This window comes from Lynx rufus, unplaced genomic scaffold (genome assembly GCF_022079265.1).
Source record: "Lynx rufus isolate CCGP_SWC_20201006 ecotype Redwood Valley unplaced genomic scaffold, mLynRuf1.p SCAF_2, whole genome shotgun sequence".
NCBI classification, from domain to species: Eukaryota; Metazoa; Chordata; class Mammalia; order Carnivora; family Felidae; genus Lynx; species Lynx rufus.
The window spans coordinates 26,586,271-26,601,866 of NW_025814834.1; the positions used below are offsets into that span (position 1 = coordinate 26,586,271).

General features: G+C 35.2%; 1 protein-coding gene across 7 annotated transcripts in view; it reads left to right on the top strand.

The window, feature by feature from the left end:
- KANSL1L (KAT8 regulatory NSL complex subunit 1 like) overlaps nucleotides 1–15,596 on the top strand; it is a 130,923-nt gene that overhangs the window by 60,287 nt on the left and 55,040 nt on the right. For 6 of the 7 annotated variants that reach the window (XM_047085515.1, XM_047085518.1, XM_047085519.1 and 3 more), the window contains exon 6: nucleotides 9,566–9,770. In XM_047085515.1, coding sequence (XP_046941471.1) covers nucleotides 9,566–9,770 — 205 coding nt within the window. Of the gene's footprint in view, nucleotides 1–9,565; nucleotides 9,771–12,295; nucleotides 12,362–15,596 lie in introns of all 7 variants that reach the window. The other variant, XM_047085517.1, reaches the window with a different exon arrangement.

The window sequence follows — 15,596 nt, forward strand, 5'->3', positions numbered from 1 at the left end:
AGGCATTGGATTGGGCACTGGGGATACGTGTTGAATAAAAATCCATGTGGCTTCTGGCCTCACAATATAGGCTCTAGTTGAAGAAAAATGCCATCAACCAAATACTCAAATAAATGCATAATTTTAAACTCTGATCGGTTACTATGAGAAAATTCATTATTAAGCATATACCTTTGGAATCAGACAAATCTGACTCAATCCCAACTCTGCCATTTGGTAGCATTGTGATCTTGGGCAACTTTCTAAGTCACAATTCAAAAGAAAAAAGTCTGCTTCCTGGATTGTTGTGAGGATCAAATGAAATAACAAGTGTGACATTGTTTTGCTTTATTTTTTTTTGTTTTTTTTTTTTTTTACTTGTTTATTGTCTATCTTTTTGGATGAGAAAATATAAGCTCCATAAAAGCAGGAGTTTTTTTAGTCTGAGTTATTAACTGCTATTTTCCTAGCATCTAGATCAGTGAGAGTCACATAATGGGCAGAATAGATGTTCGTTGAATGAATGAAATGTCTTTCAAGATTTCTTGCAGGTAATCAGCATTCCATAAAAAAATTTTTTGTACTGGGGCACCTGGGTGGCTCTGTTTGTTAAGCATCTGACTTTGGCTCAGGTCGTGATCTCTTGGTCTATGAGTTCAAGCCCCCCATTGGGTTCTGTACTGACAGCTCAGAGCCTGGAGCCTGCTTTGGATTCTGTGTCTCCCTCTCTCTGCCCCTCCCCTGCTCTCTCTCTCTCTTTCTCTCTCTGTCAAAAAAAAAAAAAAATTGTACTTATTTGTCTTTTCTCCCCCATTGTCAGATTGATGCTTTAGTTATTGCTCTCATGGTTATCTCCTGCAGTTCTGTTTCCTCTCATCTAACTTAACTCTGGACCAGAAAAGTAGATAACCAAAGTGGTAGAACGATTTATACTACAAGAGACATTTCTTAGTAAGAAAGAATGCCTCTCCTAACAGTAACAGGAGTGAACTTCTGTGAGGTTTTTTTGTTATTTAAAAAGCTTTTGTGATTTCATCCATATTCTAGCTACTTGGGGTTGCCAAGTAAGTAATCTCATAAGTGAAGATTTTTATTATTACTTCACTTATTTCTTCTAATAAGGCATACTTATTCTAGCTTTATATCACATTATATCATAATTTTTGTTTATAATTAGGTTAGAAGAAATTCAAGTTTTGAATTTTTAAATGTTGGCCACTATTCTGTTTATTAATTTTTAGTGGATCACATAGAACTAGCTCAATGTTTGATATAATTTTTAAAAGACATTTCAGGTCATTTTTACAATATCCTACTGAACTGTTCTCTCACAATATCTAAAGTAAATTCACTTGGTTAATTATTTTCCAGGCTACCTGTTTGCCCACTTGTTATTCATTGATTGCCAATCCCCACCTCTTATTTAATGGCAGTATCTCCCAGAAGTTAGAATTGTTTTTTTTTAGCTTTACTCATCTTGGCACCAGGGTCTAAGATGAGTCACCAGGAACTGAGAAAACTGAAAAGATTGAGTCTTCAAACAAATGAAGCATTACATTTTATCATCATCAGAGATAGTTACTAGTTTTTAGATCTCCTACTCGAAAATGAAGATAAAATGTAAATGGATCCTTGTTTACCCCATGGGGTATTATTATCTCTGAGAAAGTGAATTTCTATTTGAAGTAATGTCTAGATTTTTATTATTGTTATTGTTGCTTCTTTTTGCCTTAATGAGACCCAGAACATGATATGAAATTAAATTCCAATGAATCATTGCCATGCTATTTATTTCCACTAATGGTAATTATCTCATGAAATGCAACCATTCCTTCTAATTGGGTATAATAATTGAAAAACTGCAGTAAAACTGGCAAACTAATTACATAGAAAGTAATTCTTTTATACTTATAGTATCTTCAATAGTTACTTCTCACCAGAAAACCCTCTTAGCTGCATATTCTAGGCTGATATTTTCAACATAATTTTGGATTCATATGAGCAACACATTATCATATTAGCTGAATGTGTGACATCAATAAGGAAATAAAATTTCCCAGCTGTGTTTTTTAAGTAATGCCAGTAGGAATTATTTTCTTTTGTAAAACATTTCTTTCCCCTTCTTACCTGTAATTCTAAAACCTGATTTTATAGAGAATGTGTGGCATCAATAAGGAAATAAAATTTCCCAGCTGTGCTTTTTAAGTAATGACAGTAGGAGTTATTTTCTTTTGTAAAAAGTCTTCTTTTTACCTTCAAGTCTAAAACTTAATGTTATAGGGAATGTTTAAATAGTGTTATAACTAGTGGATGGAATATCATGTATTTAAAAAATCATATGGTAACATGTTTAGTTTGGAATGTTACGTGGAAGAATCAGGATACCAAAACCATTGTATAGGAACATTTCATAGAAAAAAAGACTTGAAGGTTATAATTTTAATGAAAGCTGTATTTGTGTTTAGATGATGGGATTTTGAAATTCTTTTTCAACTTTTTTCTATTTCCAAATTTTCCTTTAAAATGAAAAATAGTAATTAGTAAAACAGAAAGTCTCCATTTCAAACTTTAAAACAAATTACATGTCAGAAAAACAGCTAAGAGATTATATTGAAGAATCTGAACCGTATCTCCCAAACTATATATTAGCTAGAGATGTTTGACAAACTTTAGGTCTCAATTCTCACAAAAATATAACCACCACATTGGTTTCATAGTCTCTTTGCTTAATGCTTTAAAAAGCACCACTTGAGAGGTGCCTGGGTGCTTTAGTTGGTTAAGCATCCGACTCTTTCAGCTCGCTGCCACTGCAGAGCCTGCTTGGGATTCTCTCTCTCCTGCTCTCTCTCTGCCCCTACCCTGCTCACACCCTCATGCTCTCTCTCTCTCTGCCCCTCGCCTACTCTCTCTCTCTCAATAAATAAGTCAGAAAACCCCTTAAAACCAAAGTACTATTTGAGGGGCACCTGGCTGGCTCAGTCAGTAGGATATGGGATTCTTGATCTCAGGTTGTGAGTTTGAGCTCCATATTTAGACGTAGAGATTACTAAAAAAAAAAAAAAAAAAAAGTACCACTTGAAGTTGAGTCAGAGATAAAAATAGCAGATAGCACTATAATTGTCTCTTTTACTCTCTACCTTTTATTATGGACAAGTTTGACATATAGAAAGCATAGTAAAATGAAATCACATATTCCCCAGGTTTAAGAATTCCCAAGATTTTGGGGTACCTGGCTGGCTCAGTCAGTAGAGCATATGATTCTTGATCTTGGAGATGTGAGTTCAAGCCCCACATCAGGGATAGAGTTTACTTAAAAAAATTCCCAAGATTTTCCTGATTCATTTCAGCTATTTCCCTTCCTGACACATTGTTTTCTGTGAATTTTTAAAAATCAAATTGTATTGATTGTTATTTTAACTTATAAATACTAATGTGTATTTATTTCTTTAACCAACTCTTCTTTTTAACATACCCACCATGGTATTATCATCTGCTTATTATTTTTATATTATTAGCCATAATGTGCTGCTATCATGAAATTTCTATTCATATTCAGATTTCCTTCAAAATTATCTTTTTATGGTTAGTAAAATATGGTTTATGAATCAGGATTGAAACAAAATCCATATTACATTTGGTAATTATCTCCTAAGTCTCTTACTCTCAAGTAGTCATTTAAAAGTCTATTAGAATTCTCTAATACAAGGGCACCTGTCTGGCTCAGTTGGGAAAGCATGCAGCTCTTGATCTCGTGGTTATAAGTTCAAGCTCCACATTGGGTATAGAGATTACTTAAAAACAAAATCTTAAAGGGTGGGTGCCTGGGTGGCTCAGTCACTTAAGCGTCCGAGTTTGGCTCAGGTCATGATGTCACAGCTCATGGGTTTGAGTCTTGTGTTGGGCTCTGTGCTGACAGCTTAGAGCCTTGAGCCTGCTTCAGATTCTGTCTCCTCTATCTGCCTCTCCCCTGCTCGTGCTGTCTCTCTTTCTCTCTCTCTGTCTCAAAAATAAATCCACATTAAAAAAAGATTTTTTTTAATCTTTAAGAAAAGTCTGTAATACAAAAAAAATGATTTCCAGATGATATTTTTGTTTAGAAAACAGTACAAGCTCATTTTAGGAAAATTGGAAAATTCACAAAATATTGAAAAAGTGGAAATCATATTGCTCAGAGTGTATTTCTTTTCTGTCATTTTATACATTATTTTCATAGTTGAGCTCTATTAGAAGCACTTTTAGATGTTATTTTAACATTATATCTGAAGCTTTTTCTACTTAAAATATTTCCTTTCCATTTTAATGTCTGCATTAAGATATACTTTATTTCTTGAGAATAGGTATATATCTAATTAGAATGCTATTTTACATTGTTCTTCAAAACATTTTCTTATTGCTAGAGTTGAAGAGACTTGTATTTTTGAGTAAGGGGTACAGTTCTTCTAATTAATACCTAGAGTAGGGGAAATGACCTGGCAAAAGGACAGTTTTCTCTGTACCAGATTAATGCCTGTTATCTTGATCTTGATTCATTGGTCACTTGAGAGAGGTGTTTTACTTTTGCTGCTTGGAAGACAAATAATGCCCCTAGTGAACCATTTTAGTAAGTTTATGTAAGCCCTATTTTATGTAATTTATTTTAAATTGGTTAATGCCATCCTGAATGTCATTGAGTTGAGTATATGATGCATTCATTTCTCCAAATACTATCAAGGGAAAACAAGATAGTAAATTCAACTATCAGCAGGATGTTGCTACGGTTAATACTACCACCAAGATAACACCCAAAATCTAATAGGTGTCCCTATATCTTTAGATTGTTTTATTTATTGTGAGATAAGTACATAATATTAGCAGGAAATGATTTTGGTAGTGACTTTTGGGCCTTTGGTTCCTGTAGTAATGAAAGTATAGGGATATACTGTTAAAATTGACTTTAAGTTTTCCATTTATACTCTGTACAAGCAAATTGAATGCAATATATTATCCATAAATATATTAACTGCCAAGATTTTCTAGGATTTTAATAGAAAACCAGTGATTTCAGAAAGTCATTAAATAACTATTAGAGAAATTAGTGTTAATGTGAATTCACAACTTTCTAATTATTAGATAAAGCTCTCAGTCATTTTGCACTTTTTAGATGAGAAGAAATTTTTTAGACTTGATTGATGCCTTTTTCTTTTTACAAATCAGAACATCTTATAGTTCTCATCATCTTTTTCTTATAAATTTATGTTGGACATACTTGACTATAAGATAAAATAAGATGTGTCATATTTTACTACCAACAACTACCTTTTGTAAACCAAAGAGAGATTTAGAATAGAACTCAAGGCCATCTGAATATATATATCTTTCTAATAAAAGCTCTCTCATAACCTTCTGTTTAGAACTTATTTTGGCTCTTAGGTTAAAGTGTTCAATGTCTACTCATTCACTAAGCTGATTATTTAGGTGTAGTGTGTGTTGTCCATGCACCGTATATAAGCACAGAGCTGGAATGATAAACATGTATTTCTCCATTCAGTAAGTGTTTATTGAGCATCTGCAGTATGCAAGGTACAATATCAGGAACTTCTGATACAAGGGTAACAAAACAGACACACTCCCTGTACTACTTACAGTCTAGAAAGCAAGACAGTCATTAATCAGATAATCATACAAATGAATGCAAAATTATCACCATGAAAAATGCTGTGGTGGACAGGTGAACAGTGCTATCAGAGCTCAAAAGGGGATGACCTAGTCTTTGGAAAGAGCATAGCAGGATAAGATTTGTTTTCCTACAAGATTGGTATACAAGGGACTGAAGGGGGAAAAGTGTGGATGAAGGAGACCAGTTAGAAGCTATTGGAGTATTTCTGGACACAAGCTTGGATTAGGGAAGTGAGTGACGGTGGAAATGGAGAAAGGTGTAAACCCACCCTCACTGTTCTCCCTTCTCAATTATTTAATTCATTTTAAAGCCAAATTATGCTATCTGCCTAGAAAACAGAAAGGATCTATCCTTTGAGGGATTTTTTCTTATTTTTGAGAGAGGGAGAGAGCAAGTGTGCATGTGAGTGGGGGAAGGAGAGAGAGGGAGAGAGGGAGAGAGGGAGAGAGAGAGAGAGAGAGAGAGAGAAAGAGAGAGAGAGAGGATCTGAAGAGGAGTCTGTGCTGACAAAAGAGAGCCTGATGTCGGGCCCAAACTCAGGAACTGTGAGATCATGGCCTGAGCTTAAGTCAGAGACTTAACTGACTGAGCCATCCAGGTGCCCCAAAGGGATTTTTATTATTCTCTGAGTCATAGCTTCCAGTTGGAAATCTACAGAAGTATAATTTATTGCCTTACCTGCTACTATCCCACTTATAAGTTTGTGATTTCAAAAGTTCAGTGATAATTGTATAGTAATACTTATTGATATTGTCTTGATAATTATAACATGACAGTACTTTATGGTGACCCATTGCATCCTTTGTTTCTGGAGTTCCCAGGGTGTACCTACAACTCAGTGTGAACATTAAGCCTTCTCTTACTGAAATGTTTTTTTCCCCTGTCCTGGGATTTTGCCTCCATGTCCTCCTCCTCCTCCCAATATTATAATAGCTCTCTCTCTTTTTTTTTTTTCTAAGAATGTCACGTGATGATGATGTCTTCTATTGGTTTATTAATGATATCTTTGTTTTAAATTCTTATGTAATGCTTAATTACTAGATATTATCTCCTGATAAAAAAGCTTTATGTTATAGAGTTCTTGAGCAGGGTTGTTGTCTTCCAAATTCCCTCATTTTTCTCTTGTTCTGGTTTTCATTGAGTTTAATTGATTGACTCTCTCTTTAATGTAAAACACTGTGGAAAATAACTGAATTTATCAGTAATTTATAATAACCCTTTACAATAACCTCATTAATTATTTATAAAATTGGTTTATGTACCAAATGAGCTTTGGTGAGAATAATGTGTTTTACACATTAGTTATGAAATAAACAGATTTCACATCTCTGAATTTCAGTACATTTCCCCATTTATTTGGGAAGGATAATTTTTTTTTTAATTTTAGAGAGCATGCAAGTGGGGAGAGGGGGAGAGGGAGGGAAGGAGGGAGGGAGAGAGAGAGAGAGTGAGGGAGAAAATCCTAAGCAGGACTCAATACCAGGACCCTAGGATCATGACTTGAGCCGAAATCAGGAGTTGGATGCTCAATAGACTGAGCCACCCAGGCACCCTGAGAAGAATAAATTTTGATGACACTTTGCAAGGATGCTTAACAGAGAGTGTTGAAAGTCATTAAGGAAGAATTGTCTACAGCTAGGAACATACTTAATTTAAAAAAACAAAACTTTTTTCCCCTTGATGGTATTGTGTCAGTCACTTGAGAAACTTGAAAATACAACAACATTTAGTGAACAAGTGGCATGTTTTCTGTTTATCTTTAACCCAACCTGTGAGCCTCTAGCCAGTTCAAAAGCTGTTTGCTGTCAGTCTATAAAGAGATTGTGGTTCCCTTCTTTAGGGCTAAGTCTCCTGTGGGTAGGGGAACTAAGGACTCATTAACAACTAAAGAATTGTAAATAGAGGGCCAGGTTAACAGTGCGTCAGGGTCCTGGAATAAAAGCTGTTAATATTCTGTAGATATTACAGAACCTGTCTCTTTTAAGGAACCAATATACCTATCTGCCTAAAGGTATTTCTAACTTGCCAGAAGAACCTCTTTTTGTGTCCTGCCTTCCTGGATCCTAGCATCCTGACTTGATGACTTCTTAAGTCAACCAGCTTCTGAAACCTGTCTTCTTCCTGACCTGACACTTCTGTGCCAGCCCTGTGCCCAATTTGATATTCCTATCATCTATACCTTCTGCTCACCCTTGACATGATAGCCTGACTCCATGGCTGTTTCTCAAGAGAAGACTATGACTGACCGCTGATACACTTGTTACAGAAAATAACTTCAGGATATGAGATTGGACCTGTTAATTTGAGAGTAGTGTTATATCTTAAATCTTTCTCAGAAGATCTTTAGAATGCTTACAAACTGGGACTTAAGACATTTTTGACTAGGGCTCTCTGAAGACTAAAGTTAAGATTTTAAAAGTGAAATAGATAATTATTATCAGCTCTTTTCCCTAAACTGGTTTGGCCAGTAGTGCATTTGTTGAATGTATGATAGTCCCCAAATTTCATATTTAATTCTTTTTGGTGTCACCAACAAAAGCCATTCAGGTACCTTTATATCTGAGTTAATACCGTGTAAAGCAGTTTTGAATTACTTGCTTTTTATGTACAAGCTATTAATATTTTATAGCAGCCATAAAGATGATTGAAAACTAATGGTGCTACTATAGAAAAACAATATTTTATATTTACTGTTAAACACCAATTCTACTTAAACCAAATAGCATATTTAGAACTTTCATGATGATTAGCAGTCCCAACACATAACACATTCACTTGTTGATATTAGAATAGTGGAGTGCCTGGCTGGCTCACTCTGTAGCACATGCAACTCTTGATCTTAGGATCATGAGTTCGAGCCCCACGATGGGTATAGAGATTACTTAAAAATAAAATCTTGGGGCGCCTGGGTGGCTCAGTCGGTTGAGCATCCGACTTCGGCTCAGGTCACGATCTCACAGTTTGTGGGTTCGAGCCCCACATCAGGCTCTGTCCTAACTGCTTGCTCAGAACCTGAAGCCTGCTTCAGATTCTATGTCTCCTACTCTCTCTGCCCCTCCCCCGTTCACGCTTTGTCTCACTGTTTCTCAAAAATAAATGTAAAAAAAAAAAAAAATTAAAAAAAAATAATAAAATAAAATCTTAAAAAAAATAAAAAACTAAATTGACTAGCTTCTGTCTATATAAACAAGGTTGAAATTGGTATATTGTAGTGCCTGAAAAAATTATTTTATATATAATATACTGTATAAATGAAATTAAATTTGTGTGGCATTGAACATTAACTTCCTCTTGCTATTCTGATTTTTAAAATATTTAAATATGTTTAAAAATTAATACGAAGCATAATGATGACATTAATATTGCTTATTTTTATGTGTAGCTTGTGTGATCTATTTCAGTTTATAGTTGTAGCTTCTATATCATCAGAAGTTTTAAAAAGTTCCTAAAACATAGTAGGATGCATGTTTGTTTCAGAATTCATGGAGATGGTATGTAGTGTTTATTTCAGAGCAACTAATGATTTTCAGTATGGGATTTTAGCCCTTTTCAGACTAATAATCTTATGTAATTTCACCCACATGCAAAAAACATATTATGTAAATAGTTACAACACTATGCAACATGCGCGAATTATTAATTTACAGTGAACATTTACGTCGCACCAGCGACTCATGTCAGCATTTCTAACCTATGGGATTTTTGTTTTGCAGGAGGAAATAGAAGTAGAAATTATTTTCACAACTTGAATATGTAATTCCCCATTAATATCAATTCTTTTGCCAATTGTTACCACAAAATTGGCTAAAATTAATACTCTTTTGTCCTAATAGATCAAGGCAATTTACATTTAGTTTTCTTTGTCTTTTTTGTTTGTTTGTTTGTTTTGTTTTACTCCCTCCACTCCCCAATTATTTCATGGCATTTCAGTGCTTCAGAGAATTTAGATGAGCTCTCTTCCTCCAGTAGCTGGTTACTTAACCAGAAGCACAGTAAGAAAAGGAGAAAAGACAGGACAAGATTGAAATCTCCATCCTTGACTATCATGAGTACAGCAGCTCGAACAAGGCCACTTCAGAGTTTCCACAAACGAAAACTCTTCCGATTGAGCCCTACTTTTTATTGGACTCCACAGGTAAGGCTGCCTATGGGGAAACATGAACAAAGATTTTATCATCAGTATATTTCACATACAAGAGGGTATGGATTGTACCTGGTTATTTAGAATAATTACATCTAGAAAGCTTTAAATATATAGTTTATAAATCACGTAGGTATTGATAATATCTAAGTGGAATTAGTAATTTTTTAACATAGCAGTGCATTCTGAAACTTCTCACATCTCCATTTTTTTAATGCACTGTTATGTTTAAACCAATTTGAAGGAATATTACATATCATGGTTATTTAAAAATTTTACTGGTAAGGGTAATAAAGAAAACACAAGTGTACTACGTATTTGTCCTTTGCTTAGTAAAGAAAAAAGTAAAGAAAATCTGTATAGCTGTCAGTTATTTTGTAGGAAATGGCATTGCTCTCCTTTTTAGGTTTGGTATTTGTTAATTCTTGTGAGCACACCTTTTTCTTTTTCTGGAATATAAGCAATGCAAGTTTATGTATCCGTGCTTATTCTTTTTATAATTAAAATGTACTTCATTAAAGCCATTCATTTTAAAAATCATATTTTTCACTTGTTCACAAAATGTTAAGTATGCATCTTTCAGTGCATATCTGAACAAACTGTGGTAAAGGGAAGATGAGTTACCTCTAGTTTTTGTTATATGACCTGCTTTTTTTCTATTACATTTTTAAATACTATGTCAAAGGAAAGAAATGATACTATCATTTAATATTGTTTCTGATTATTACTATATTAACTATTAAATATATTTAACTATTTTAAATATATTTGTATAAAAATCAAGATGCTTGTTTCATTAGAAACCAATTTTAAATTTGGTTTTATAGGCTCCAATTTTAAATAGAAATGTGCATTCTGACAAATTAGTTTTTATTAATACGTTGATTTTTACCATTTAAGTAGTTTAGATTTTATTACTATTTCCCAACTTGAAAATATTTTTTTAAAACTTAGGTTTGTTTCAGAATTTTAAGAAATTCTATGTAATCAACCAAATAGGAAAATATTTCTATTTAAAGTTTTTATATACAAAATCATATTTTATTTTTATTTTTAAAGATGCTGTAAACAATAAGTAGTATTTTTGAAATTGATTTTGTAATTTCAGAATTATAAGTAGAATTGTCTAAAATATTGAGCATATGACTATGCCAAAATATTCTGACTGGAAGGAATTTGCTTGAGTAATTTTGGAGATTTGCTAGATGTTGCTGGAATACTTCATATACCTGACATTGTAAACATGGGCCTTTGTACAGCAAACAAATGAAGAAACAAGTGTCACATTATTGTTACTGGTAGACCATATACTTTATCATATTCCATTCACAATGCCAAGTATTTTCAATACATTATTATTTATTATTATCTCAAAATATAACCATGTAGTATTGTTAATCCCCTCTTTAGATACAAAAGTTGAAGTGCAGAGAGATTAAGTAATTTACCCAAGGTCACACACCTAGTAAGCAATAAGTCTGATTCCAAAGCCCATGTTCTTACCCAGTGTATCAATAATGCCAAAAATAGACCAAATCTTTTGTGCTTTTGAAATCAGTAAAGACACTATATTTGGGGATTGAGGGAAGGGGCTTATCTGGTTAGAAGTATTCAGAAATGCATCATAAAATATGGGTTTTGAAAGATAAACAGAATTTTGGAAAGTCATAGGAGAGGTAGAGAAAGAATTTTAATAGAAACAGAGATGAGAAAATGATGGAAAATAGAAAATGCCCCACCCCTAATTTATCCTCCAAATTGCCAGGAAAATAGTTATTTGCCTTTCTAAACTTAATAAATGTCCTTTCTCTCCGGAAGGCTTCCTTGACATCCCTGTAGTGGGATATTAATACAACAAATACCTTATGTTATGAAAATAGTCCATTTTTAATAATCATTTATTTTTCTGTCTTCTCATTACAAGTTCTTAGAGAATAGAGAGTATATATTTCTGACCCTACAGAGCTTTGAATAGTAACTGTCCCTATAACATATGCTCAATATATAATTGCTTAATTGTTTTGAGAGAGAGCAAGTGCGTGCACGAGAGAAAAAGGGCACACGAGCAAGAGCAGGGGAGGGGCAGAGGGAGTAGGAGCGAGAGAATCCCAGACAGTCTCTGTGCTGTCAGCATAGAACCCAGCACAGGGCTTGATCTCACGACCATGAGATCATGACCTGAGCCAAAATTAAGAGTCAGACGTTTAACCTGCAGAGCCACCCAGGTGCCCCTAAATAATTGTTTAATGTTTGAAAGAATTAATGTAATGGATATAAGAGGTTATTTAAAAGGTAGTGAAGAATGAGAATGAGTGTGTGTATGTGTTTGTGTCCTCAATTTGCTTTGTGAAGGGGTCTTAGTATGTAATGTCCAATAGAATTTTCTTGTAATGATGGAAATGTTCTGTGAATACTTGTTCTGTCCAATATGGTAGAAACTAAATACATTTAGCACATGAAATGTGGCTAGTGCAACTGAGGGACTGAACTTTTAATTTTATCTATTTTGATTTAAATAGCCACATATGGATACTGGCTACCAAATTGGATATGACTGGTCTAGACTTGTACTTACCCTGACAGCAGTGAGTACATATGGCCCTCATTCTTGTTTTCTAATACTATTCCCTACTGAGAGGAAACAGGGATCTTTGGAGAAATGGTCAATCTCCAGACACGGGGAACAGAAGGTGTAAGATGAGCCTGGAACATCTCAAAGTTACCAGAAGGCAAGGAAATATTAAAAAAAAAAAAAAAAAAAAAAAAAGATGGGCATGTCAAAAGAACCCAGAAGCTAGTTTGAGGAGGCTGTGCTGCTGGCCAAATTTAGGGCTATTTGAGCATCAAAATAACTAAGGACAGTAGTGAACCATTGAAGAAATAGGAAACCATGAGTCCATACTACTGTTAGATCGATAGATAAAAAGGAGAAAGGAAGGACTTTTCTGTATAGTAGGTTGCTGATTAATAAATGTGGAGTGAGCCCAGGTAGAGAATTATTGCAGTAATCATAGTAAAGACTGATTGGGCAAGAGTCATCAATAGGTGGTCAAAACTAACATAGCCTACGAAAAGGATACAGTATCGCTATGGAGTATTTTGGCCAGGGATGCATGGCCTGAATATAATTATAAGGAAATATTAGACAAAGCCAAAATCAGCAACATGTTGTTAAGAAATTGTGAAAACTGGCCTGTATTCTTTTTTTTTTTTAACAATTTTTTTTAAGTTTATTTTTTTATTTTGAGAGAGAAAGAGAGCACAAGCAGGGAGGGGAAGAGAGAGAGGGAGAGAGAGAATCCCAAGCAGGCTCCACACTGTCAGTGTGGCTCCCGATGCAGAGCTTGAACTCATGAACCATGAGATCGCAACCTGAGCCGAGGTCAAGAGCCAGACGCTTAGCTGATTGAGCCACCCAGGTGCCCCAGCTAGCCTGTATTCTTTTTAAAAAGTCAATGTTGTGAAAGGCAATAAAGACTAAGGCAATATTTTAGATTAAAAGAGAGTTTAAAAAGATACATGACAGTTAAAGAAATATTTGATCCAGTTTAGAATTATCTTGGGAGGGGGGAGAGAAGGGGGATTCTTGGGTATTAAGAAAACTGTACTGTTGTACTATGGTAGATTATATAAAAATATTGTATCACTGTATCAATATTAAATGTGGTAACTGTTTTGCCATTACGTAAGAAAATATCCTTATTTTAAGAAATGCACATTGAAATATTAAGGGATAAAGTGGCTAAGGCATCCATTTTATGTAATAAATTAACTCCTGCGCATGTAGAATGGTACTAGCCATGTAGCATCCTTGGCAGAGTTGAGAAAATAATTATTTAAATTACTTTTTATAGCACTTAACTCTCTAGCAGAGTACTGGCTGTAAAAAGCTTATATAAAGACAATGGAGAAGTAGGAGTCCTCTGCTACTACGTAGCATATAGTAATTGGCTGATCCTCACTTTCATTGCAACAACTACATGTATAAATTGCAGAGAAAAAAAATCATACTAGTAAAGACATTAGGGAAGACTTCTGGTTTCAGCTCCAGCACATAAGGACCCTGGAAGTCATCACTGCTACCCTTACAGTAAGAGAAAGGTGAACAAACTGAAAATCACTGCTTTTCCATGGTCCCATCAAAGAATTAAGGCTATGGGACAAATTGCCACCCTGAAATATGGAGAGAAAAGCAACTTCAGAGAGCTACAGCCAAGATGTGCTCTCCTAGAGCAGAAGCCACAGTAACCATTAACTAAACTGTTAGAAACACTTACATGGTAACTTTGATGAATTATTTGAGGCTGAGTGTGGATTACCTTGAGATTAAAAAACTCCTAGGTACTCCTGTCTTAAAAGTCCCCCCCCCCCCCCCGCCAACACTTTCATGGGCTTTACTTCTACGACCCCACAAGGTTCTCATAATGAAGAACTAAGAAGAATCCTTAGTGGCTTAAGTATGGAAAGGGAAGAGATAACTTTTATGAAATGAGTTCAGAGCATTGTCTGTAACACAGCTTTTTCTTCCAGTGGAAAGACTTCAGTAAAGTCTTACTTTGCCTGGGAGAAAAGCATTTTCCCACTGCTGCCCCCCTATAGAGGCAATGAGTGTAGAAAATAAGAAACACTTGTTTAAGTAGACCCACTAAAAGACGATTTAATTGTAAGAATATAGTACATTATGCTACTGTAGTAGGTGGGCTTCCTTTTGTTCTTTTTTCTTTAAAAAAATTTTATTTAATGTTTTATTTATATTTGAGACTGAGAGGGACAGAGCATGAGCAGGGGAGGGGCAGAGAGAGGGAGACACAGAATCCAAAGCAGTCACCAGGCTCCGAGCTGTCATCACAGAGTCCAACGCGGGGTTGGAACCCACAAACCATGAGATCATGACCTGAGCCAAAGTTGGGTGCTTAACCGACTGAGTGACCCAAGCACCACCCCCCTTTTTTTTTAAAGTAGGCTCCATGCCCAACATGGGGCAAGAACTCATGACCCTGATCAAGAGTCACAGGCTCTACTGACTGAGCCAGCCAGGCACCCCTTGTATGCCTCCTTTTCCTCACACTTTACCACCATACCAACAAGTTTCTGGTACTACAACAGGAGGGTACAGCTGCAAAGCATAGACTTTCTCTGAGGAGGAGTGCTTAAGAAGTCAAAAATTAACAGGGAGACAAAGACACTAGAGGAATTTTGAGGCCTCTGGCACCTACAACTATATTAGCCATTAAACACCGCCCACTCTTAGCCAGATTAACGTAATGCTTCACAGTAAAATTCTCTTTACATCAGAGCACCTGGCTGGCTCAGATGGAGGAGCATGCAGCTGTTGATCTCCAGGTTGTGAGTTCAAGCCCTATGTTGGGTATAGATTACTGAAAAAAAAAAAAACAAAAAACCACACATTCTGTTTACCTCCAGTCCTATTACCTGATACATCATATCCAGCTTTCAACAAAAATTACAAGGCATGCTAGGAAAAACACACTCTGACAAGACAAGGAAACCATCAGAACCAGGCTCACAGGGGTGCCAGGATGGCTCAGTCAGTTAAGCATCCGACTTGGGCTCAGGTCATGATCTCACAGTTTGTGAGTTCAAGCCCTGCATCAGGCTGTGTGCTGACAGCTTGGAGCCTGGAGCCCGCTTCACATTCTGTGTGTTCCTCTCTCTCTCCCCCACTCATGCTTCTCTCTCTCTCTCTCTCAAACATAAACATCAAAAAAATTTTTTTAATATTAAAAAAAAAGAACCAGGCTCAAATATGACAAAGATATTGAAATTCTCTTAAATAAGTGTGATTAATACGTTAAAGTC